This window comes from Nyctereutes procyonoides, unplaced genomic scaffold (assembly GCF_905146905.1).
Source record: "Nyctereutes procyonoides isolate TBG_1078 unplaced genomic scaffold, NYPRO_anot_genome, whole genome shotgun sequence".
NCBI classification, from domain to species: Eukaryota; Metazoa; Chordata; class Mammalia; order Carnivora; family Canidae; genus Nyctereutes; species Nyctereutes procyonoides.
In genome coordinates this window covers 7063390-7090458 of record NW_026575026.1, presented here as the reverse complement: position 1 = coordinate 7090458, position 27069 = coordinate 7063390, and the positions used below count along the sequence as shown (strand labels likewise).

The 27069-nt window shown below is 36.5% G+C and overlaps 1 protein-coding gene across 2 annotated transcripts in view; it reads left to right on the top strand.

Moving 5' to 3' along the window:
• MOB1B (MOB kinase activator 1B) overlaps positions 1-27069 on the top strand; it is a 45163-nt gene that overhangs the window by 6917 nt on the left and 11177 nt on the right. The window contains exons 2-4 of one of the 2 annotated variants that reach the window (XM_055315282.1): positions 1619-1714; positions 16743-16909; positions 21625-21718. In XM_055315282.1, the coding sequence (XP_055171257.1) occupies positions 16855-16909; positions 21625-21718 (149 nt within the window). In that variant the 5' untranslated portion in view covers positions 1619-1714; positions 16743-16854. The remainder of the gene's footprint in view (positions 1-1618; positions 1715-16742; positions 16910-21624; positions 21719-27069) is intronic. The other variant, XM_055315281.1, reaches the window with a different exon arrangement.

The window sequence follows — 27069 nt, the reverse complement described above, 5'->3', positions numbered from 1 at the left end:
CAACATATGCATTTGCTCAAACGACTGTGCATTGCCATTCTCCTAACCCTTCCTGGCCACCCTTGTTGTGGCTCCAGCTTCCACATGTCATCCATGTCTCCGGAGCATGTGCAGGCCCCTGCTTCAGCCGTATTATGGTTGAAAGCAGACTGAGACTCCACTGTGTATGGTATGAGTATGATAGTAATCTATTTTTTTTTTCCTATGAATCCTGTGTTAGGATCAAGACCTCAGATATGTTGGAAGGATTAAAGATACTGAATGTAAAAGGCCTAGCTCAATAAATTATAGTTAAGTGCAGCAGCAATATCTAGTTTATTATTGATAACTCAGCAGTGTCATGATTGCTAGTAGCTGTTATTATTTTTTATTGACATATTCATCATTCTGATTACTTAAATCATACACAATTTCTGTAGGTTTATAATCATATGTATCAGTGCTACTTTGATTTTTCTGCAGTTAGAACTTACAAGCAGGAGTTTGAAGGCAAGCAAATATTTGAGTAATGGTTTACCTCATAGCCAAGTAGTCTTATTATTACTATTTATGAAGGAAAGTTTGCATTTTCTTTTATTGCTACTATTATTTTATCTTTCAGCCTAAATCCATTTGTTCTCAAATTCAAATTTGATAAGAACAGTTCAGTAGTTATAGTATTAAGTATCAGAGGAATATTTTTTGTGTGTTTCTTTGTAGAAGTAGATAATGGTATAACAAATACTTTCTTAATAATCAGTGTAAATATAGAATAATAAGTAGAAGCAATAGAGGTGAAAGCCTTTTATGGCAACTTTTCTGGTATCTTGGTGCCTCGATCATGTTCCAGACAGAGGAGCAGCAGCATGGCCTTTTTGCTCGTAGGGAAACTTTTTGCTTGTTAGTGTCCTGTTAGCATTAGATTTTACTACTGGAAGAACTCTTTGTTTAAAAACTCCCTGTGGCTATAGTTTTTACTTATAGGCCAAGTTCCATTCTCCCTAATTCTTCCCCACATCCTGCCAAATATTTATCTGGCTCTCTTATTTTCAACTCTTAGAAATGTCACTTTTGAATCCGTGACCAACAAACTGAATTGACAAAACTGTATTCTCTCAACCAGAATGAGCGAGTGTTGAAGAGTGTTGCTTATGTCTCTAGTCTATTGTTAAGGACTTCCAAAGGGATCTTATCAGTCAGCTTGTTTAACTCTTTAATCAACCTATTGTCAACCTTGTCATTTTTTTTTTTTCTTAAAGTAAACTCTAACTCCAACGTGTAACTCCAACTTTACAGACTGAGCCAGCCAGGTACCCTTAACTTGCAGTTTTTAATTTGGGAAATGACAAGTTACCAAGAACCAAAATAAAGTTTTTTGTTTGTTTTTTGTTTTTTTTATCAGACTATATTTACAGCCAAACTATTCCAAAAAGTACAATTATAAGTTCCTGGATATGTATGGGAACCAAAATGTGCCTCAATTGAGTTGTACTGATTTTACCTTTTGCTGAAGTGGGAACATAATTTAGGTGTTGGGACTGTATTGCCTAGTGATACCTGTAAGTTCTAGAGATATCTTTATTTATTTATTTTAATGCCATTCAACATTTAGAAAAAAAGTACCACTGTCATTTTATAGCACCATTGGGAAGCAAGGCTGTAGTTGACTCTCTGGTGTCAGAAGACCACCCCTAGGACTGAGGAAATCCGTATCTGTACATGATTAAAGCTCTTGGTAAGTCTACTTTAGACCCTTAAAGTGTGGGGCTTTGGGCATCACATGGGAGCATGTTAAAAATGCAAGATTTCAGGCCCAAAACCTTGAATTAGAATGCATTTTAAGATTCCTAGGTGAAAAGCATGTTCAAGTTTAAGAAGCTTTAGATAATAGCAAGTGGACGATGTCTGTATATTGAGTTAAATGATTCAAAATAAGGTAAAGAAGAAAAATCCTTGGGATTCAATATTAACACTACCTCCTTTTTTGAGACATTCTGTGAAGCCCTGGTAGAAGCTTGACAAAACTTTAGTCAGGCTCTTGAGCCTTCTTCTAGGCTCATCTGTGTACTTTATAAAGTTTAGTTTTAGCAGAGACCCTGCTTGCTGAATTTAACCAGAACCCCCTTTCCCCAACCTCAATATCTGATTTAGCTTCATCATCTACCATTGTCCCTCAGGTGATGTCTGATCACCCTGGCTTGTGTCTTCAGCAAGAATCCTGTTAGGTCAATTTAGTTAGAACCCTTCTAACCCTGATGTTTTCTCCTAGTAATTTTCTATCCACTTATCCCTATACCTTGCTCCTTGCCTCTAATTCCCACTTGCACATGCTTTATTTAGATTTGAACCCCATCTCTCCCAATGCCACTCTCCCCCACTGTAAAATCCCATTGCAGTTGTTCCTTTATCTATCTCATTGTTCCTGAATAAAGTCTGCCTTACTATCTTTGACAATTGTCAGTGAATATTTTTTTTCTTTAACAGTTCTCAAGGAGTTTAGGTCCCTTGGTTGTCTTTGCATACCTGTGATTACTTTTATTAATTATTAATTAAGGTTTTTCTCCCCTTCTGAACATTAAGTTTCATAGGGTTTGTTCGCTATTTTATTTCCCAGGGTGTTAGTACATTGCTTGGTAAATATGTCATCTACTTACTTATCTATCTGGACCAAAGACTTTGAAACCCAGGACCCCTCATTCATAGGCCACTACTCTTTCCATAACAATCTTTAGGAAATATATATATATATAAAGAATAGTGGCCCATGAATGAGGAGACCTAGGTTTCAAAGTCTTGATCTGTCACCAGACATGTGACTTTGGGCACATCATTTAATTTCTTCTGTTTCCTCTGTCTACTGGGTGGAAAGGAATGCCTTTTCCATTGGGTAAATGTGAGAATTGAATGAGAATGTATATGGAAGTTTTTATAAACCAGAGAATCCTGTACAAACACTATTATTATCCTTACTCAAGAAGTTCCCAAGCCCAGTATATAAACTCTTTCTGCATTCCAAATTTATTTAGCTATCTTATAAATGAATGGTATTATTGCATAATACAATAATTTATTAGATATCTCCTGTGTCTAAAGCAAAGTATTAGCTGGTGTTGGGAGGAGAAAGAGGTCCAGAATAATACTTGGAACACCCTGGGAAATTAAAGAGTAAGGGAAGGGAGTGGCTGGAATCCTTTGGATTTTCTTCCTGCAGTTCACTTCAGTTTTTCAGGTAGAGATTGGAGTGTGCTAGCAGTGGTTGGCAAAATCCCAAGACATAGAGAACCTCTGTGATATGGTGTTTGTTTATTACTCCAGCCTCATTTGTGCCTTCCTTCCATGTCTTCCCTCACAGAGCCCAGCCATTTTATTTTATTTTTGGAGGGGGAGGGGCAGGGAGAGAGGGAGAAAAAGAATCTGAAGCAGGCTTCATGCCTGGCCCAGAGACCGACTTGATCTCACAACCCTGAGATCATGACCTGAGCCAAAACCTGGAGTCAGATGCTTAATTGACTGAACCACCCAGGTGCTCCAATTTGCATTTCTTTCAACATGCATTTCTTCCTTGTCTGCCTGCCTCTGTAAATGCTGTTCCTGTTGTTCTGGCTGGACTGCCTTTCTTCCCACCCTCATTTTTTCAGTTCAAGAGTCAGTTCTTTTTCCCTGCCCTGTGCCCCCTTTCCGGTTTGTTACCATTTGGTACCATTTCAGATTCCTTCATGTTCCTTATTATAACCATTATCAAAAAAGATACCGTATTTGTCCGTTTTCAGGCCTTTCTTCATCAGAATGTGTGACCTCACAATTTCAAAAGCCGTTTTTAAATCTTTGCCACCTAGCATAGTGCCTAGCACATACTCAGTAACAAATTTTTTAAAAAATCTGTGACATTTTCAAGTATTTCCTGGTGGTAGGTGGAGGTGTGAGTGATTTCTTTTATTCTGCTCTGATTTTGACCTTCAAGAGACTTGGGAAATAGAAATAGGTGGCTACTGTGCACAGAAAGGTTTGGAACACCTATTTATTGGATCTGTATCTCACAATTTTGTAGAGACCTTGTTATCTTACCCTCTTTTCAGGATTGATATATGCCAGGCACATTTCCTACCTGCCTAAGAGTGCTTATTTTCCTTTATCCCTACCACCATTATACTAATAAGAATAATCATCAAAAAAACTTCTTGGCTTCTTAGGCTTTTCATATTAATGCCAGGGAAACAAGTTGTTGTTGTTTTTTAATTTTTTTTAAATTAAAGTGGGACTAGAACTCATGATCCTGAATTAAGACCTGAGCTGAGATCAAGAGTTAGATGCTTGGGCAGCCCAGGTGGCTTAGTGGTTTAGCACTGTCTTCAGCCTGGAGCGTGATCCTGGAGTCCCGGATCGAGTCCCACATCAGGCTCCCTACATGCAGCCTGCTTCTCCCTCTGCCTGTGTCTCTGCCTCTCTCTCTCTCTCTCTCTCTCTCTCTCTTTCTCTCTTTCTCTCTCTCTGTGTCTCTCATGAATAAATAAATAAAATCTTAAAAAAAGAAAGAAAGAAAAAAAAGAGATGCTTAATTAACTGAGCCACCCAGGTGCTCCCAAAGTACACAAGTTAATGGTATGGTAAAGAGTCTTCCAAAGAATCCCCCCCCCCTTTTTAAAAGACTATTTATTTATTCATGAGAGACACAGAGTGAGAGAGAGAGGCAGAAACACAGGCAGAGGGAGAAGCAGGCCTATGTAGGGAGCCTGACGTGGTACTTGATCCCGGGTCTCCAGCATCACAACCTGCGCAGAAGGCTGAGGCACCCGGCTGCCCCTTCTTTTCTAACGAAATAGTTAGGGTACTTGCTTACATTACCATCAGTCTTCTTCCTCTTTTATTTTAAAAGGGTAAAGTAATGCTTTATGTTATAATTTAGAATGGAGCTATTTATTAATAATTGAAAATTTAAAATTAACAGTCATGTAAAAAATAATAGAATATAATTAAAATTTTTTGTTGCTCAATGTGTTTAACAGTCATAAAATTAAGTTTTAAAATATTAGTAACTTATTAGGAAGTTATTAATTTTCTCCAAGATCTGTACAGATTATGGTCTGTAAAGGGGGATTTTACAAAATGAAATATTTAACTTTAATTGGATTTCTTCTTAATTATCTTTGATATTTTAATGCAGATAATAAGCTACTGATTTAATGCAAATGGCATGTTTGGGAGGCAGATGGCATACTTGGAGCTGTAAAAATGACTTACAGATTCTGGAAATAGATTTAAAGCAGCTTTTCAGGGCACCTGGGTGGCTCTGTGGTGGAGTATCTGCTTTTGGCTCAGGTCATGATCCTGGGGTCCTGGGATTGAGGCCCACATTAGGCTCCCCCCAGGGAGGCTGCTTCTCCCTCTGCCTATGTCTCTGCTTCTCTCTGTCTCTCATGAATAAATAAATAAAATCTTAAAAAAAAAATAAAGCTGCTTTTCACCTATTACTTTTAACATGTTTATTACTCTTCTCATGGAGTCTGATAGAGAGCTCTGTCAGGGTTTTTCTCTCTGTATTATTTCAAGGTAGAGAGTGGTTTTTTTTCTTCCCAAAGTGCTGTTGAATTTGAAGCATATGCTTTTATGAAGTGCTTATAGTTTTGAACATTTATAGGCTGATTGTTATGAGTAAGGTATATGGTGTGACAACTCAAGGACATTTTATCATTTTATCAGTAAATACTTCACCTATTTGTATATATGAGAAACCCTGCTAACCTTAATGGATTTGTTCCCTTTTCTTGTGGCAGTTCTGATACATTTCACTTAGTTAAAAAAAAAAAAAACTGGGGGTGATGAGGGAAGATTTTTATGATTAGTTTTATGCATTTTTTTTTCTTTTTCTCCTCTTTGGTGGTTTTCACTTATTTGTGTTATCCTTTCATAGTTTTAAATGGCTGCAGTTGACCCATTGCAGGTACTGGGAAGTATTGCTGAATCCCAGAAAATGTCATTTTTTTCAGTATTAGGATTAAAGTGGCTTTTTTTTTTTAATTGTACCATTCCTCGAGTATTATATAGTCTTTTTTCTGCCTTGTGTTCCCAGGTTTGATTATTATTTTCACAGGAACTCTCCTGACATTACACTGGTAAATATAAGCTGCTTGTTAGCTTTCATTTAGAGGAATGATTGTCCTGTGTTTGGGTGCCGTAGTCTCATGCTTAAATCATTGGTGATTGGAAAGATGGAACCCTTGCTTCCCAACAGAAAAGGAGAATGAAAAAAAAGAAATATTTTATCTGAATTTCTCTAAAGAAGAATTCAGTTTTTCTGATGACCTACAGTTGTACTCTAAAACAGTATAATAGAAAAAATAAAATAAAACCGTATACTAGAGCCTGTGTTGGCTCCTGTAAGTCAGGATCACAGAGGTAAGACTTGGAATTTAGGTAATACTACAGAATTTAAGTTGGGCAAAATCATTGTACTTTTGTGCCTCTTTTTCAACTACTTATAAAAAGCATAGTTTTATATTTACCAATATGCAGTCTTCTTCATGGTGTTTGTGATTTATGGTGACTTGTGGAATTGGTAAGAATGAGATCAAATCTCTGGATAATATACAGTTTTAGAATTGGAGAAGATTCTAGTCCAACCTCTTATTTTTAGATGAACCAGTTGAAACTGGGGGATCTTGTGATTTTCCATGGCTACACTTTGTCAGTTGTATAAACAAATTCTAATGAGACAAATCTTGATTACACTAAGTATTCCAAGTATCTTGTTATTTTAGTTGTATTTTTTGACATTGCATGATTTTTTTGCTCTTTTTAGAGTTGCTTCTTAAATATGTACAATATGTAGCTGTGACTCAAGCTTGTATCTATGGATGGGCTTTTGCTATAAGGGATAAAGAGATGGTATGAATATATTTAAGTGGTATCAGTTATTGAGTGCTGACTATGCACAGGGTGGTTCCTTACGTTTCTGTACATATTGTTTAGTTTTTTTTTTAAGATTTTTAAGATTTTATTTATTTATTTTAGAGAGAGAGAGTGAGCGGTTGGGAGGGACAGAGGGAGATGGAGAAGCAGGCTCCCCATGGGGCAGGGAGCCTAACATAGGGCTTGATACCAGGATACAGGACGTGGAGATCATGAGCTGAGCTGAAGGGAGACACTTAACTAAGTCACCGAGGTGCCCCCATATCATTTAGTTTTCAGAACCATCCTACATGATAGGTGATACAATTTCTCTTTTCTGTAAATCAGAATGATTAAGTAGTTTACCTAAAGTCACATAACTAGTATAAGCCAAATGAGGGATTCCAGGGTATCCAACTGCAAAAATCAAGATTCTGCATGAAATAGATAACACCCCAAGTTAAATAATAAACAGTAGGGATCTTTGTGCCAGGTATTTTACTATCTGGTTTCTAATCCTGAAACAACTTCAGCATAAGTTTCCATTTTGTAGATGAGGCAAATAAGGCTGTAGAGAGGCTAAGTAACTAAGTCTAAGTGTCTCACTAAGTAGAGGCACCATGTCATTCTAGGGCTATAGGATTCCAGTTAGCAGTCAGTGTTCTCCCATTACTCTGTGCTGTAGGCTGCTTTTACAAATCTCAAATTGATAATGTACTTAATTGATGGCTTTTGGTTTTCTCAAGAGCCACTGGTTCATTAAATTGAATCTGGCAGTTTCTAAAGTGAATGAATGTTTTTGAAACAATTTGATAGTAGAGCTAAGCAATAGCAGCCACCAGCTACTAAACCATTAGGATGAGAAGTCTCCATATATATAGGTGATTTTGGTTTACTGATCTATGGTGTACTGTAAATATGATGAGTCATAAATATATTGCATAGTATGCTTTGATTTTAAAGATCAGTTTATTAACATTTCTGTAAACAGTCATTTTATTGCCATGTTTTCATAAGCATTCACATTTTTTAAACTTTCATACTTTTAAAAATTTACTTTTGTTGGTATTATACATGTTCATGATTTAATTTAGAGCTGAGATGTCTTGCTTTGATTGACCAGTTTTTTTTTCTTTTTTCTTTTAATTTTTAAAGATTTTATTTATTTATTCATGAGAGACCTAGAGAGAGGCAGAAGCAGGACCCTTGCAGGGAGTCTGATGTGGAGCCTGATGTGGGAGTCAATCTTGGGTCTCCAGGATCACGCCCTGGGCTGAAGGCAGCACTAAGCCGCTAAGCCACCCAGGCTGCCCGATTGACAGTTTTTATTTATTTATTTAAAGATTTATTTATTTATTTATTTATTTATTCATTCATTCATTCATTCAGAGAGAGAGAGAGAGAGAGAGAGAGAGAGAGAGAGGCAGAGACACAGGCAGAGGGAGAAGCAGGCTCCATGCAGGAAGCCTGACGTGGGACTCGATCCAGGGTCTCCAGGATCACACCCCGGGCTGCAGGCAGCGCTAAACCGCTGCGCCACCGGGGCTGCCCTCGATTGACCAGTTTTTAAACCAAGGTTTAAATAGGGCAGGACTACAAAGGGTCCAAGGTTGAAAATGAAATTTTGGTATCAGGATTAGGAATTAACCCCAATCCACCTGCTACTTTTCTTTTTCAAGATTTTAAAAAATTTATTTATTCATGAGAGACAGAGAGAGAGAGAGAGAGGGGCAGGGGGAGAAGCAGACTCCTCGCAAGAAGCCTGATGCGGGACTCGATCCCAGGACCCTGGAATCACACCCTGAGCCAAAGGCAGTCAACCACTGAGCCACCCAGGTGCCCCCATCTGCTACTTCTTTTGTTGCAATTAAAATCTCTTAGAGTTGTTGTACCAAATAAAGATTATAGATCAGTTTTTTTTTTCTTTAATATTGGGAGCAGTTGTTCCCTTTGCAGTAAGAAGTTTTTCTCCCCTTTCAGCATCATTATTTAAAATTAAATAAACATAAACATTTATTAGGTATCAAGCTCTAGATTAGGTACTTGGGATTCATGGGTGACTTAGACATTTATATTCTTGAGTAACTCACATCCTAGTGTAAAATGTAAACAAATAGGGAATGTTTTGAGCTGACTCTTTATGGATTAATATACGTGTGGAAGTAAAATTGCTATGGTCTGTATGTGTTCCCCCAATTTATATGTTGAACTCCTAATGCCCAATGTATGGTATTTGTAGATGAGGCCTTCTGGAGGTGATTAGGTCATGAGAGCTCCACCCTCATGATTGGGGTTAGTGCCCTTATAAAAAAAGGTTCCACAAAACCCCCAGCCCCTTCCACATATGAAGATTCAGTGAGAAGTGGGCTGGTAGCAACCCAGAAGAGGGCCTTCACCAGTATCTGACAATACTGTCACCCTCATCTTGAACCCCTGAAACTGTGAGAACTAAACTTGTGTTGTTTATAAACCAATCTGTGATATTTTGTTACAGCAGCCTGAATGGACTAAGACAAGGATGAAGTGAGGATTGGTGTTTTATTTATACATGTACAAATATGTATACATGCATGTAAATGTGCATATACATATAGTCATTCGTTCACTGAACAATTTAAATCTGTCCATTCCTATACTGTGCATATGTTATGTGATAGCTACCTTAAAACTTAGATGCTTTAAATGTATTCACTCATTTAATTGTCATAATGGTCCTGCCTAATTGGTGATGTCATCTCCAGGATACTATCTAAAAGAGAACAAACACAAAAATACACATATAAGGTGTTATAGGTACTTTAGGCTACAGTGAAACACAAGAGAGAATGGAGTTTTTCCTGGGAGGTTAGGAAAAAATTTTATACAAGAAGTGATATTTAAGCTTTCTAGATGTTTCTTGGTTGAAATACCAGTATATTTGGAATTACTGCCAACTCAGTTTCTAGATTGATGTTTATTCAGAGCTTTGCACGTGGAAATTTCTGTTTCTTCCTTTTAACAGTGCAGCAAATTGTATAGGATTCTGAAAATGGAATCACTGCTGTTGCATGGAAATCACCCAGACATTTGACTCTGGGCACTTCCTAGAATCTCTTGGGGTTTCAGTACCTATTTACTGACTAGAATAATGAACTTAGTGCTGGGCAAGAGAAACCGCAGCTTGTATACAACTCAAAAGCTCAGCGGGTGATCGGAGATGAGTGATTAAACTTTAGTGTCTTTGCCTATAGCTGAGATAATGCCTTAGGTCACTTCACAGGTATAGAAACTAACTGGCCTTTGTGAAGTGCTTTATTATTTTCTAAGGATTAAATTATAAAATGTTATGGGGCATTAAATAGTGACTTGACCAACCCTCTGCTTGGTCTTATATGAAGTCACTGAATTATACTTTGTAAAGTTGTAGGTGTTGTGAATCTGCTCTATACTGAGAGGCATCCCAGTTAGCAGGTTAATATACTGGTGAAATATTCCCTAATAATGTGTTAAAGCGCAAGATGTTAAAATATGGAAAAAAAGTTTCCATGACTAAAGATGTTTTGGAAGCCCTGAGCTAAATCATAAACAATTTTTTTTTTACTACTATAGGACGTCTCACAGCTTATAAAATACTCATTTACTAATATACTAGGGTATCTTTTGGCACTGTGCTAACCAGTGAAGATATCAAAATTATTAGTTATCTTTAGTCTGATCTTTCCTCTGAGCCTGAGTCTTATAAATACAACTGCCTACCTAACATATCCATTTGAATGTCTGGTATCTCAAGTTAACATGTCTAAAACTCATCTCCCCAAACCTGTCTCAATAAATGACCCATCTTCTACCTACTTGAGACAAAAAAAACCATAGGAATCCTCCTTGATAATGACCTAAGGCATTATCTCAGCTATAGGCAAAAAACCACCATTCTCCAAAAATCATGAAATCCAAAAGTGAGTCTTGTTGGTTCTACCTCCGAATATTGAAATCTTCTTTCTATTCCCACCTTGAGAGTAGGGTCTTTCTTGTTCAAAGTTACATCTCAGGGCTTAAAACAGTGCTACTTAAAATATAGATGGTGGTCAGAATATGTTCTTTGGAAGACAGAATGCAAGAGTGGATAAATGGATGAAAGAAACTGACTTATTGAGGTGATGAGAAGCATTATTTTTTAATAATAAAGATCATTTTTTAAATGGAACTGTAATTCACACACCATGAAACTCATCCTTTAAACTGTACAACTTAGTGGATTTTTGTATACTAACAAAGTTGTACAGCCATCGCAACTATCTAATCCCAGAACATTTTCATCACACCCCAGAAAAAACCATGTATCATTAGTAGTCACTCTTATATTTCTTCCTCTCCAGCCCCTATTTTCTGTCTCTGTAGATTTATCTATTCTGGACATTTCATATAAATGGAGTCATACAGGGGACGCCTGGGTGGCTCAGTGGTTGAGCATCTGCCTTTGGCTCAGGGCATGATCCCGGGGCCCTGGGATCGTGTCCCACATTGGGCTCATGACAGGGAGCCTGCTTCATCCTCTGCCTATGCCTCTGCCTCTCTCTCTCTGTGTTTTATGAATAAATAAATAAATAAAATCTTAAATAATTAATGGAGCCATACAATATATGATACTATATATTTTGTGTCTGGGTTCTTTTCACTAGCATAGTATTTTCAGGATTCACTTTTGTTATAGGAGGTATCACTGGGCATTTTCTAGGCTAGGTTTTCTAGGCTTCTCTGTCACTGTATCTCATCAACATTTTTTTAAATCTATTTTTTTTATTGAAGTATAAATGATATATAATATCCTCCTAGTTTCAGGTATATTCTCATCAGCTTTTTAATCTTACCAGAATTCCTCAATTTCTAGTCTGCTGTTAGCTTTCTTTCTTACTTTCTAGCAATGTTAAGGATTTTTACTCCCTAACATCAATGATAGCAATAGTACCACTCATAATAGTCACTTAGAAAGACTGTTAGGCATGGGGCACCTGGGTGACTCAGTCAGTCAGTTGAATGTCAGTTGGTTTTGGCTCAGGTCATGACCTGGGGGGTCCTGGAATCAGCCCTGTGTAGGGCTCCAGTGCTGCTCACGGAGCCTGCTTGAGATTCTCTCTCTCCCTCTGCCCCTCCCCCTGCTTGTGTGCCTGCGCTGTCTTGCTCTCCAAAATAAATAAATGAATCTTTAAAAAAAAGAAAGAATGTTAGGGTTAGGCAGAAATGTAATTATTTATGTTTGTTCACATTGTTAACTTTCTTGAATGAAGATTGTCTTTTAGCCTATAGCTTTATTATTTTTATAACATGCTCTGCTTGATTTTGGTAATTTCTAACATTTTTTTGCTGGTACATATCTGTCTTTCTGAAAGCATTGGTATGTTTGGCAACCTTTAGGAGAAATTCCTATCTGGCAGGGTTTTATTTATCCTTTTTTTTTTTTTTTAAAGATTTTATTTATTCACGAGAGACATAAACAGAGGCAGAGACACAGGCAGAGGAAGACCAGGCTCCATGCAGGGAGCCCGATGTGGGACTTGATCCAGGGACTCCAGGACCACGCCCTAGGCCGAAGGCAGACACTAAACTGCTAAACCGCTGAGCCACTCAGGGATCCCCTTATTTTTCCTTAATGGTAGTTCTAAGTATTCATATATATTAGAATAAGTATGAGGAGGAAATGGAATTAAGTAGTTTGAAGATTTTAAAAATGTGCCTAAGTGATAACTCTCTCAGTGTGAATTAGTTTTGTGTTCCATAAGTGGCTTGATTAAACTGTGCTGATTTAGGAAGAAAGTTGTTTGAAGTAATTGGATAGAAGATAATGGAAGCATCATGTAGTCTTGGGTAGCAGGTAAAAGAATGGACTTTAAAGATTTAAATCCCAGGTTTAAATTCTGGCTCATTACACTCTTATAATCTTGAGCCAATTACATAAGTACCTTAAGCCTCAGTTTTGTTATCCATAAAATAAGATAATAGCCTGTACATAATAGAATTAAGAAGATTAAATGAGATATTGCATGTAAAAGACTTCTGAGCACAAAACCTGCAGTAAATGCTAGTTAATATTAATCATCATCATTGCTATCCAGATGTAGGAGTTCTTAGCCTGAAGTTCACTGGAACTGTCAATTAACAGGTATTTATCAAGTACCTGATCTTTAGTATTGGATTAGACCTATGGAAGGAGCTACTGATACAAATAACAGATTGGTACCTAGGGGTGGAGCAAAGAGAATTAATATTAGTATAGTTTTTACCACAGAGTTCAGTAGTAAGGTAGATATTATTATTCCCATTTTATAGATGAGGAAGCTGAGGCTTCGTAATGTTAATAACTTGTCCAAGATAATTGACATTCTCCAGTGTCAAAATATACAGATCCCTATTTTCTAACCTTTACCAGTGCCCCTGTTTTGAGTTCTCTATATATCTCCTCCCTGCCCCAATTCCTTTAGCCTTAAGATTCTCCTGTCCAAATTTGAAAGTATCAACCTCATTCATAGTTCGATTGTACAAAAAAGGGTTAAATAAAATTAAGGGTAATGATAGACGTGACAGTGTTGAGATGGTAGGAAATAATGGTTTGTGGGTATTAACCTAGGTGTCACTATGGGGGCTAATCTATTCTTTAGGTTCTCAAAGAGGAAATAAATAATGCCGTTCAAATTTACAAAAGGTAGATCAAATTGGAAGACTAGTTATAAGGGAGATTTTTTCTTTTTTTAAAGATTTTATTTATTTATTCATGAGAGAGGCAGATCCCAGGGTCTTGGGATCAAGCTCCAATCAGACTCCTTGCTCAGTGGGGAGCCTGCTTCTCTCTATGCCCCTCCTCTCTGCTCATCCTCTCGGTCTCTCTCAAACAAACAAACAAATAAATAAATAGAATCTAAAAAATATACATATATTATACACTTATATGAGGAAGTCCTAGTCATTCTTTTTTTTTTTTTTTAAGATTTTATTTATCCATTCATGAGAGACACAGAGATGCAGAGACATAGGCAGAGGGGGGAGAAGTAGGGGCTCCATCTCAGGACTCTAGGATCATAACCTGAGCCAAAGGTAGACGCTCAACCACTGAGCCACCCAGGTACCCAGTCATTCTGGGTACCTAATCATTCTTAAAAAGAATAAGTTAGATCTATTTCTATTTTAATATACAGCCATCTCCTGGATATATTAAGTGAAAAACACGTAGTAGCATACTATAGCATGCAACAATTGCGTAAAAACAAAACAGGCCCAAGCATTCTTATGCTTGTTTAGACATAGAAATGTATCTCTCTGGAAGGATACACAAGATATTTGTTCTGAGATTCTCCTGATACACAGATTTCTTCTGGAGACATGATGGGGTGGGAGGACAACATACTTTATGTTATTGAAAATGTTTGTGGGCAGCCTGGATGGCTCAGCGGTTTAGCGCCGCCTTCAGCCCAGAGCTTGATCCTGGAGACCTGGGATCAAGTCCCGCGTCGGGTTCCCTGAATGGAGCCTGTGTCTCTGCCTCTCTTTATCTCTCTCTGTGTGTATCTCATGAATAAATAAATAAAATCTTAAAAAAAAAAAGAAAATGTTTGTGAATATTTGCATCAAATGTCTTAAAACACCTTGTGAGATATATGCATTTGGCCTTATATTGTTATTATAAGAGCTTGTACTTATTGATGAGGACTTTTGTGTATATGCTTTCATATTTGTGCTTTTCACCTTGAGGACTCTGTCAGTTGGTCTTTTGACCTAGGAATGGGGAGCAGTATTGATCACCTCTTCCAGGGTAGGGTGGATACTGGTAAAAGTTTCAGGTAGCAGTTGAAAAAGCTGAATATGGTCTTTAAAAAGAATATTTTAAACATATACGTTGAAATGGTTATTCTGCCTGAATAAAGCAGAAGGGTCAGAGAGAAAGAAAATTAAAGGGCTTAGGAACATTTTGGAAGTTGAATGTATGTGAAAAGAAACAGAGAAGGGAGTCCACAATTTGCAAGGAACTAAAATCATTTTATAAACATTATCTCATCTCTTAAATTGTACCCTTTTGTAAAAAGTTATTTTCCAGACTTTCAAAAAACAAAATAAAGTGAATAGATGATAATTTGTGGTTTCCTAAGTAACATAAGAAAATAGCAAAATGAGAAATAGAACCTTTTTTTTTTTTTATTTCCAGTCTAGCCTCACAATTAGGATTAGATCACCTGAGCCTTGATATAGCAAAAGCACCAAAAAAACCCAAAATATAATTTTTAAAACTTCTTTGTGGTGTGTAAAGCATCATCTGGTTAAACTGAAGAAGAGTTTCTGCACTCTAGTGTTGGTCCTGGGCCTGTGTCTAATGTTTGACATTTGGATTTGATCTGAGATCACTGGAAAACCACTGAGTGGTTTTAAGCAGAGTAGTAATGTCTGATTGGGGCTTTTACCTCGTTAAGTAAAAATACCTGGCAGGGAGAGGAGGCAGTGTTAGAGTTGAGGAACCTCAGTTTACTCCAACTGAACACCTGAGGAGAGACTTCGGTGTAAAGGAGAATGCCATTGCCTTAGAATGAAAAATACTTGTAATTTGAATTGGATATTTGGGTTGACTGGTAGATTCTCTCAGGAATCCTCAGTACTTTTTGAAAGCGCATCAGATGACTATAATATGTAAGCAGCATTGAGAACTACCCTTTATCTTGGGGAAAACAGGAGAGATCACAGGGGTAAGCTTGGGAGAAGAGGGTAGTAAGTGAAAAGCTGTGGAGGGCTTGGAGAATATTAACTATTTTTATGTGTTCTTTTTGGAATTCCCCTTTCATATTCGTAAGTTCACATGTCTGAATGTTTTGGTGATATGGATTTAGTAACATTAAACTTTACAGACTTTCCACTTACCCAGCCTTGTCTAATTCATTCTTTCTTAACTGTTCCTTTTTATATGAAGAGAAGAGGGAAGTGTTGAGAAGGGATGACTGGGATATAATACAGTTGATAAGAATTTGATAGCATTAGCAGAAGAATCCACCTCTTAAAAACTCTTAAAACCTTTTCTAAGACTAGTTTCATTTGATCCATTTAAAAAATGTACGTAAAAGAAATTAAAAATGCACGTTATGTATCCACACAAATTCAGAAATTTGAGTAAGTCAACCTTATTAATGTTTAGCTATTTATCTGCATATGTGGAATTCTTGATTAAGATTGCTGATGCTTCCTATAATTGGACAGAACATGTAACTTCTCTTTCTCAGTCTAGGATTTTTGTGTTTTATTGACATAAAGCTGTATCTTTAATGAAGTAAATAAATTATTTGTAGTCGGACGAGAGACTTAAAATAGAGGTGAAAAGGAATGAAATGACCAAAAACAATCACAGAAGTACTTTTTGTTTTTATTGATAACAACCTGTAATCCTGAGTCATTAATTTTATTTTTTTACAGATTTTATTTATTTATTCATAGAGACACAGGGGGGGAGTGCAGAGACACAGGCAGAGGGAGAAGCAGGCTCCATGCAGGGAGCCCCACATGGGACTCGATCCCTGATCTCCGGGATCATGCCCTGGACCGAAGGTGGCGCTAAACCGCTGAGCCACTGGGGTTGCCCCCGAGTCATTAATTTATTGTGAGAAACTGGATTAATTATAGCTAGAAATTCTTTTTCTCCTTAGGAGTTGCAGTAGGGAATGTAAAGAAGGTTTGTAGAAGTTTTGGGTATCAAAATTGTGGCTCTAACAGTTATTTTGCTGGGATTTAATGCAGCCAGTACAGTTTAGGTCTATTTGTAGACTTTAGGATCACTTCAATGTTATTTTATTCAGTAGTACAATAGAGTATATTTTGTTGAAAGTCATGCCTTAAATACTGAGGTTCTTTTTTTTTTCCTTTTCTATTTATAGTGGTAGCCGCTCCTCTAAAACGTTTAAACCAAAGAAGAACATTCCAGAGGGTTCTCACCAATATGAGCTCTTAAAGCATGCAGAAGCTACACTTGGTAGTGGCAATCTCCGGATGGCTGTCATGCTTCCTGAAGGGGAAGATCTAAATGAATGGGTTGCAGTGAACAGTAAGTAGCCTGTTTCTCAGTAGACTTTACATTAGGTTAGTAGCCTCATTGTAGGTGAGTGTTGGGTTGTTGTCTGTTCAGGGATCTAGTTAGCAACCTAATGTCACAGTAGAGTGATACTTCAATCCACTTTAGCCTTTATTTGTGAATATGGAATTTTATGACATCTTTATCTCCCCTTATAATACAAAGCATAGATTTACCATCTTCAGTGGAAAAAAATAACAGCAGCAATTAATATTTATGGAACACTAATTCTATGTCTATTATCCTTTCTATATGGATTATTTTTATTTCATCTTTATAGCCTCATGATGTAGTTACTATTATTATTTCAGTTTAATATAGATAAGGTGAGACAGAAAGATTAGTTATTTGCCTAGGTCATACAGCTATCAAATAATAGAACCTGGGCTTAAATATATTTTAGAATTTTAGAGACTACACTTCTTTTTTAGGTTTTAATTTTAATTCCAGTTAACATACAGCGTTGTATTAGTTTCAAGTATACAGTATAGTGATTCAGCACTCCATATATCACTTGTTGCTTATCATGACAAGTAGAATCTACATTTTAGCCACTATACTAAATTGCTTCTTTTAGTAGCGTACTCAGTTATTTGTCTGTATTATGCTTTTTTTTTTTTTTTTTTTAATTTTTATTTATTTATGATAGTCACAGAGAGAGAGAGAGAGGCAGAAACATAGGCAGAGGGAGAAGCAGGCTCCATGCACCGGGAGCCCGACGTGGGATTCGATCCCGGGTCTCCAGGATCGCGCCCTGGGCCAAAGGCAGGCGCTAAACCGCTGCGCCACCCAGGGATCCCTGTATTATGCTTTTTTTTAAGGCAATTTGATAGTGATCTTATGAAATTAGTAAAATACATTTATGAGATACTCTTGTATTTTCGGGCAGACTTTTAAAAAAATTTTAAATCCAGTGTAGTTAACATACAGTGTTATATTAGTTTCAGATGTACAATAGAGCGTTCCACTAATCCTGTACATTACCCACTGATCATCAGGATAAGGGTACTCTTAATACCCTTCACCTGTTCCATCCTCCACCACTGCTTCCTCTTTGGCAACCACTAGTTTGTTATCTATAGTTTAAGAGTCTGTTTCTTGGTTTGTCTCTTCTTTGATTTCAGTTCTTAAATTCCATATATGAGTGAAACCATATGGTATTTGTCTGTCTTTGACTGGCTTATTTCACTTAACATTATACTCTCTAGATACGTCCATGTTGCAGGTAGTAAGATTTCATTCTTTTTTGTGGCTGAGTAATATCTCATTATATATATAATGAAATACATGTACACACACCATGTCTTCTTTATCCATTCATCTTTGAATGGACACTTGGGTTGCTTCCTTATTTTGGCTTTTGTAAATAATGCAGCAATAAACATAGGGGTGCATATATCTTTTCAAATTAGTATTTCTGTATACGTTGGGTAAATATTCAGTAGTGGAATTACTGGACCATATGATAATTCTATTTTTAGTTTTTTGAGGAGCCTCCTTACTGTCTTCCAGTGGCTATGTCAGTTTGCCTTCCCACCAGCAGTGCATGAGGGTTCCTTTTCTCCACATCCTCGCCAATAGCTGTTGTTTCTTGTTGATTTTAGCCATTTTGACAGGTATGAGATGATTATTGTAGTTTTGATTTGTCTTTCCCTGATGATAAGTGATGATGAACATCTTTTCACGTGTCTGTTGGCCATCTATATGTCTTTGTAGAAATGTCTGTTCATGTGTTTTGCCCAATTTTTAATTGGATTATTTATATTTTGGATGTTGAATTTTTTAGTTCTTTATATATTTTGGATACAAATCCTTTATCAGATATGGCATTTGCAAATATGTTTTCCCATTCAGTAGTTGCCTATTAGTTTGTTGGTGGTTTTCTTTGCTGTGTAGAAGCTGTTTCTTTTGTTGTAGTTCCATTAGTTTATTTATTTATTTATTTATTTTTTTATTTCACTTGCCTCAGGAAGCATATTTAGAAAAATGTGGCTCTCCTCTATGTCAGAGACATTACTGCCTGTGCTCTCTTCTAGGATTTTTATGGTTTCATGTCTCATATTTAGGTCTTTAATCCATTTTGAGTTTCTTTTGTTTTTGGTGTAAGAAAGTGGTTCAGTTTCATTCTTTTGCACGCAGCTGACTAGTTTTCCCAGTACCATTTGTTGAAAAGACTATCTTTTTCCCATTGCATATCCTTTCCTGCTTCATCAGAGATTAATTGACCATATAATTGTGTAGTTATTTCTGGGTTTCCTCTTCTGATCTATGCGTCTATTTTGGTGCAAGTACCATAGTGTTTTGATTACTACAGCTTTGTAATACACCTTAAAGTCTGGAAGTGTAGTATGTCCAGCTTTGCTTTTCTTTTTTAAGATAACTTTGGCTATTCAGGATCTTTTGTGGTTCCATACAGATTTTTGGATCGTTTGTTCTAGTTCTCTGGTATTTTGATCACATTAAATCTCTAAATTGATCTGAGGTAGCATAGACATGTTAACAATATTTATTCTTCCAATCCATATCCTTCCAAGACATTCCTGTTTCTTTATGTCATCTTTAATTTCTTTCATCAATTTTATAGTTTTCAGAGTATAGGTTTTTCACCTCTTTGGTTAGGTTTATTCCTAGGTATGTTATTATTTTTGGTGCAATGATAAGTGAGATTGTTTTCTTTTTTTCACGTGAGCAGGATGGGGCAGGAGAGGGAGGAGAGAGAATCTTAAGCAGGCTCCATGCCCAGGGCAGAGCCTGGTGTGGTGCTCTATCTCACCACTGTGAGATTATGACCTGAGCTAAAATCAAGAGTCAGATGCTTAATTGACTTGAGCCACCCAGGTGCCCCAATGGGATTGTGTTCTTAATTTCTCTTGGAAGAAAGTATATTCATTCATAGTCAATATAAATGAATGTTGAAAACAAAAATATTAGGATTGTTATTACTATCCCAAGATTATTATTACTGATAAGTAAATTTAATAAGATTGCTAGTGGAGTCAATATAAAAATTATAAATAGCATCAAAAATATAAAAAACCTAGGAGTAAATCCAGTGAAACATAGAAAGCTCTACTTTACAATTAGTCCTTTTTGTATTCTTCTTAAGAAATATATTTGTGGGGGCGCCTGGGTGGCTCAGTTAAGCCTCTGCCTTCAGCTCAGGTCATAATCCCAGGGTCCTGGAATCAGCCCTGCATCAGACTCCCTGCTGCCCTCTGCTTCTGCCTCTTTCTCTACTGTTCCTCCTGCTCATGTTTGTACTATGTCTCTCACTCTCAAATAAATAAATAAGATCTTTAAAAAAAAAAATATATATATATATATATATATATATATATATATATATATTTCTGGAGGTGGGTTGGGGGAGGGGTGAATTAAGCAAAGAGGATTAAGAGTACATCTTATGTGATAAGCACTGAATAATGTTTAAAATTATTGAGTCGCTGTATTGTACACCTGAAACTAATGTGCTTCTGTGATTGCTGTTTATTCTAAACTCACCTGTTTCTGGTCTCCATTCTGTTCCATTGGTCTACTAAGACCACAGTGTTTTCTTCATTGTGCTTTATAAATTTTAATGTTCATCTTGTTCTTTTAGAATGTTGGATATTCTTAGCTTTGTATTTCAAATACATTTTAACTTTTTTGATGGCTATGGAATGGCATCCCACTATCACTGAAATTTGTAATTCCATGATTGCCAATGTCTTTTCATGTGCTTTTGACCATTTGGAAACTTCTTTTGTTAAGTGCTGGTTCAAAACTGTCTCACAGGGCAGCCCGGGTGGCTCAGCGGTTTAGCGCCGCCTGCAGCCCGGGGTGTGATCCTGGAGACCCTGGATCGAGTCCCACGTCAGGCTTCCTGCATGGAGCCTGCTTCTCCCTCTGCCTGTGTCTCTGACTCTCTCTCTGTCTCTCTCTCTCAAGAATAAATAAATTAAAGAAAAAAAAAACTGTCTCACATTTTTCTACTATGTTGTCTTTTTCTTTTTGATCCATAGGAATTCTTTATATATATTCTGAATACAAAAATTTTTTTTGAGAGAGAGCATATGATCGAAGGTGTGTATGTGGGGGTGGAGGGAGAGAGAGAGAGAGAGAGAGAATCTTTTTTTTTTTTTAAGATTTTATTTATTCATGACAAGACAGAGAGAGGCAGAAAGAGAGGCAGAGACACAGGCAGAGGGAGAGGGAGAGAAGCAGGCTCCATGCAGGGAGCCCGACGTGGGACTTGATCCCAGGTTTCCAGGATCACACCCCAAGCCAAAGGCAGCGCCAAATCGCTGGGCCATGGGTGCTGCCCGAGAGAGAGAGAGAAGAGAGAGAGAGAGAGAGAGAATCTTAAGCAGACTCCACATTGATGTGGGGTTCCATCTTACAACTCTGAGATCATGACCTGAACTGAAATCAAGAATTGGCTGCTTCACTGACTGAACCACCAAATTTTTGTTGGTTATATGTGTTGCAAAGGATTTCTCCCATGCTGTGCTGTTTTTTTTTTTAACCCTCTTAAGGGAGTCACTTAATAAACAGAGCCCCTAATTTCAGAGTAGCCAAATATTGTAATTCCTGTGTATACTTTTCATCTCTTCTTTGTAGAAGAAAGAACACTGATAAATCTAGGATTCTGCTTGAGTAAAATTAAAATTTAATTTTTTACTCATAACTGATATTTTACTTTGCAGCTGTGGATTTCTTCAATCAGATTAATATGCTTTATGGAACAATCACAGATTTCTGTACAGAGGAAAGTTGTCCAGTGATGTCAGCTGGCCCAAAGTAAGACATGGTTCATGATTAATTCTCGTTTTTTCTTAAAAGTTCTTAGATAAGAAGAGAGTTTCTGACCATATAATTTCTCTACTTAGCATCTCCGTCAGTGGTTCACTAATGACTGATATATTAAAGTCCAGATTTCTTAGCCCAAGCTTTATTGCCCTCCTAATATAATTCTCCTTCCTGCCTTCCTATGTTTGCTTATGAATCTCCTCTGGTCAATCCAAACTAAATTACTGGAAATGCTTATTTCCTCCATTATTTACACTCTGAAAACCTGCACATTCCATTATTCTCTTGGATACTTTTCTTCCCATCTCCCTCCAATCACTTTTTGGTAATATTTCAAGAAATCTTACCCATCTGCACGGCCCACATCAAATGTTTCCTTGTTTATGAAACTTTGATTTTTTTCAGACTAAATTTGGTCTATTTAGCTTCTTTGTCATTGTGATTACACTTCTTTCTTATAGTACTACTATTTACACGTGTCTTATTTAACTTATTAGATTCCTTCTTCGTTTAAATCCCCTTTGATGTAAGAACAGTGCCTGCCACCTAGTTAGCACTTGGTAAATGTTTGCTTGGATCAATAAATTTTTGAAACTGGATTTTATTATTTTTATGGCTGATAATAACAATGACTGCTGCAATTTATTTAGTGTTAACCTAAAATGTTAGGCCTTTCATACATTTCATCTTTTATTTCATATAGCAACCTTATGAGGTAAGAAAAGAAATGGAGACTGAGAAAGTTAAGTAACATGTCCAAGGACCTATTATCTGTAAGTAGGCAGAACCAGTATTGAAATCCATGTATCTTTGATTGTAGTGCCACTACTCTTACTTGCTACATACAATAATAACAAAATATTATTTTATTATAAGAAATATTAGTTGATACTTATAAGACATAAAGACAGGGAAGTTTTAATTTTTTAGTGCTTTTTTTATAAAGTATATCCTATACCCCCATTACATTCAAGATAGAAATATCAAACCAAAACAACACTGCCCAAACTTACTCATGCTTAGGAGTGTTATCATTATAAGTTGTGACCTTAGTTTACTAATCAGTTATTGTAGAATACTTTTGGTGACTTATAAATTGGAGTGTCAGAGTCAGATTGCTAACTACCCAGGAGATGCAGTTTTATTACTTCATAGTCATACTTTACTTTTTTTTTTTTTAAACCAATTCACATATTGAGCAAAATATTACCTAGTTGGAGTTGTCTGCCTTGTCTTTCAAATTAATTCCAGACGAGTTTAGATGTTTCTTGGAATCCAGTTCTTTTAAAGAGGCCTGACAGTTTGCCATCATCAAAAAGATGTTGAAAAGAATATGATTTGAATATTTCTTAAGGCAATTTGTCTGAAAGAACTTATTTTCAGACTATTTCAAACTTTGAAACTTATAATAATTTTAAGTGTACAGAAAAGTTGCCAGAGAGCACAAGGAACTCCCATATCTCTTTCACAACAGATTGCCCAGTTATTAACATTTTACTGTATTTGCTTTGTCACCTACTCTGTGTGTATACTCATTAACAGTATTTTTTTCTGAACCTTTTGAGCAAATTGTAGACAGTAAGGCCTCTTTACCCCTTCATATTCAACTGTGGATTTCCCAAAAGCAAGGGTACTCTTCTACATAACCAGTATACAAAACCCTCCAAGTCACTCCTTCCAGTCCACAGACACCATTCACATTTCATTACTGCTTCAACAGTATCTTAGTTTTCCCTTTTTGGTCCAGGATCCAGGATCCTATCTAGGAATATGTATTGCATTTATTTGACTTATGTCTTCAGGTACCTTCAATTTGAAATAATTCCTCAATCTTTTTCTGGTATTGCCCTTTATATAGAAAAGAGTTAACAAAGCAGACCTCTTGAAAGGCCTATATTCAAAACTGATCCATGGATAGCAACTGGGAACTTGGTTTTCAGAAGAGTTCCCACCTTCCTAACTGTTAAGACTGGCTCATAGTGCTTAAACTCTTTGTACAGACAGTATAGTTAATGCTTTCCTTCTGGGAATCTAGAATTTTATTAGGTGCCTGCCACCCAGAAGATGCCTACTTGACCATCCTCAATAAATATAACCTGGACATTGAGTCTCTGATGAGCTTACTAGCTAGACATTATTTAACATGTGTTACCATAACTGAGTCTTGGAGGAATTTAAGTGTGGCCCTGTGACTGCACTGGGAAAAGACTCTTGGAAACTTGCACTTGATTTTCTCTGAATTTCGCTTCATTCGTTTTTTCTTTTTGCTGATTTTGGTTTGTGTTCTTTCACTGTAATAAATCATAGCTCTGAGTACAACTGTGTGCTGAATTGTGTAAGACCTCTTAGCAAATCATCAAACCTGGGGGTGATCTTGGGAACCCCTGCAGAGTCTAGTCTGTCTGCTGTTTCCTTATGACACATTCAGGCGATGCATTCTTGACAGGACACCATAATTTTTTTCTCAGTGAATCATATCAAGGGGAATATAATGTCAGCCATCGCATCATTGGTGATGTTAGCCCTGATTACTTTATCATCTTAGCATCTGCAAGGTTTCTTTACCTCTAATTTGTCATTCCCCACACCTTTGAAATTGACTAGTATTTTATTGTGAGGTTTTCTGATATTATACCAATATCCTGTTCCTGTGAACTAGGGGGAATTATTGCCACTTAGAATACTGCTGTGATCACTTTCCCCACAGAAACCTTAACTAAATGACTAGTTAGGAAGAATATACATAATTCTTCAAAGTGACAGATGCAGGCTCTCGATAACTACAAAAACAAAAAATGATCTTTCTTTTCTTCTTTCATCCTTTTATTCTTTCTTTCCTTCCCTTCTTCCCTCCTCTCCTACTTACCCTCCCTCCCTTCCTTCCTTTTTTTATTTTGAGAATCTTAAGTTTTGTCCATTATTAGGGCTGACAAGATGCAGTGGTCATTGTGCTTTGCTATTGTTAGCAGAAGATGCTTGGGATTTACCAAGGAGAGGCATTTGTTAGTAGCTTAGTATGGGCTCTGCGCAGGGTGTTATTAAGTGATGGCTCAGAGGATTTTGTCAGTTATTATTTGTTATTATTATTAACCAAGAAATGATGAATATTTTGCCGTTCATACCATGATGACAGAAATAAATTTCGAAGAGAATGATCTGTCAAAAATGGAATAAAAAAATCAATGTGGGTAAAATCGAGTTACAGGATGAAGTCACTTAAGTAAAAACATGAAAAAAGAAAAAAAATGCGTCAGGAAATCATAGTTCTAGACTGTAGAAGTATAAGCAGTATGTAGTTTTATTTTTCAAAAAACACTAGCATATTCAAAGTATGTTTAAAAAAGCTTCAGAATATTGGAAATGATTTTTAGGTCAACTGTGTCTGCTTTTGATTTCTGCATTTAAAAATGAATATGTAACACCTTATCACTAATAAAATGAAAAATATGGTTGGGTTGGAAGGCAAAAATGTTAAGATTTCTTAATATGTGGGAAAAAACATGGATCAATCCCTGTCTTTAAGTGAAGAATAATGATGCTTAAAGTTCCACCATTTGTGGTCTCTGTCTCCTAGAACGAGAACAAACTTAAGTCTCCCTCAGGATTTTAGCTTTAATTTAGGAAGAATCTCTTGACTGTGAAAGTGATTAAACAGTGGAACAGAATGCCAAATGTTGGGGAATCTCCTTTTGGAGACCTTCAAAGTAGACTTGACAGTCAGTCCTGTTGCCCAGGGTTGGCAGTAAGGTGTGCTGTTAGAATGTTTTTTCAGGTGTATTGTGTTTAGGTTTATTGTTTAGGTGTAAGAATGGAAATCTTCCTTATTTAACCTATTTCAAGATAATTTTCATCATTTAAAGTACTCTGTATTTTTCTGTTATATTTTCTTTCACCTTTTTTGTTAGACTCACTGACCTATCATTTTGTCAGCCCAGACTGCAACAAGGTTAGAATAACAAAATTGATTAAAAGTGGTAGAAGTAATCTTTTGGAAACTAAAAAACAAAATGGTAGTTCAGTTTAGAGATTTTTATGATTTGGAGTTTCAGCTGTGTGCTTATTTCTTATCTTTTTTTTTTTTTTTTAAGATTTTATTTATTTATTCACGAGAGACACAGAGAGAGAGGCAGAGACACAGAGACACAGGCAGAGGGAGAAGCAGGCTCCATGCAGGGAGCCCGATGTGGGACTCCATCCATGGTCTCCAGGATCACACCCTGGGCTGAAGGCGGCTCTAAACCGCTGAGCCACCAGGGCTGCCTGCTTATTTCTTATCTTAAAAGTCAAGTTGTTTTTGTGTGTGGGTGTGGAGGTGTGTATAAATCTATTACCATTTTTGTTAAACTGTTTTTAGCTATTCATATACAAGCCTCTCTCCAGTCTATTCTCCTGTATGATACAATATGGAAAGTATCTTTCATTTTAGTGTTCATTGATCAAGAACAGTATTCTTTGAAACAGTATTTTTCATGTGGTAGGTGCACATTAAATGTTTATATCAAAGGATAGTGTTCTGTTAATACCCAAATCCTATAGGTATCTTTATTTGGGTTGCCATCTTTTTTTCTTCTTCTTCTTCTTCTTCTTCTCTTCTTCTCTTCTTCTTTCTTCCTTCTTCTTCTTTCTTCTTTCTTTCTCCTTCTTTGTTCTTCTTTCTTTCTTCTTCTTCTCCTTCTCCTTTCTTCTTCTTCTTTCTTCTTCTTCTTCTTCTTCTTCTTTTTTTTTTTTTTTTTTTTTAAGATTTTTCTGTTTTCATTCATGAGAGACATAGAGAGAGGCAGAGACATAGGCAGAGGGAGAAGCAGGCTTCTCACAGGGAGCCTGATGTGTAACTCGATCCCAGGATACCAGGATCACAACACAAGCCAAAGGCAGATGCTCAACCACTTGAGCCACCCAGGTGCCCTGCCATTTTTCTTTAAAGACATTATTTAACTCTTCAACCAAATGTACTCAGATATTGACTCATTCTCCTCTTCATACATCTTACTTTGGAGCTTCCATATTAATTCTCTCTCCTTAATCCAAAATTTAAAGTCTCAAATTAAAAGAATTATATTGCATAAGGAGACGTGTTTTTTGAAGGAGAAAAACAACCATAAAGGTTAAAGAAGGTTATCAGAGAAGCAAAGTAGGAAGTTAGCTAGATTTTCTACTATGGCAATGTATGATTCTAAAATATAAATACGATATCTAAAGAAAAGCTTGCAAAAAATGAGTTTGATGGGATCTGCTTAGTTTGGATCATGATAAATGCAAAATAGTCCAGTAACAGTTTAAAAACTCTAAATTTAAATGCCAAATATCTTTATTTAGAGGAGCAGATTGTTTATTTTTATTTT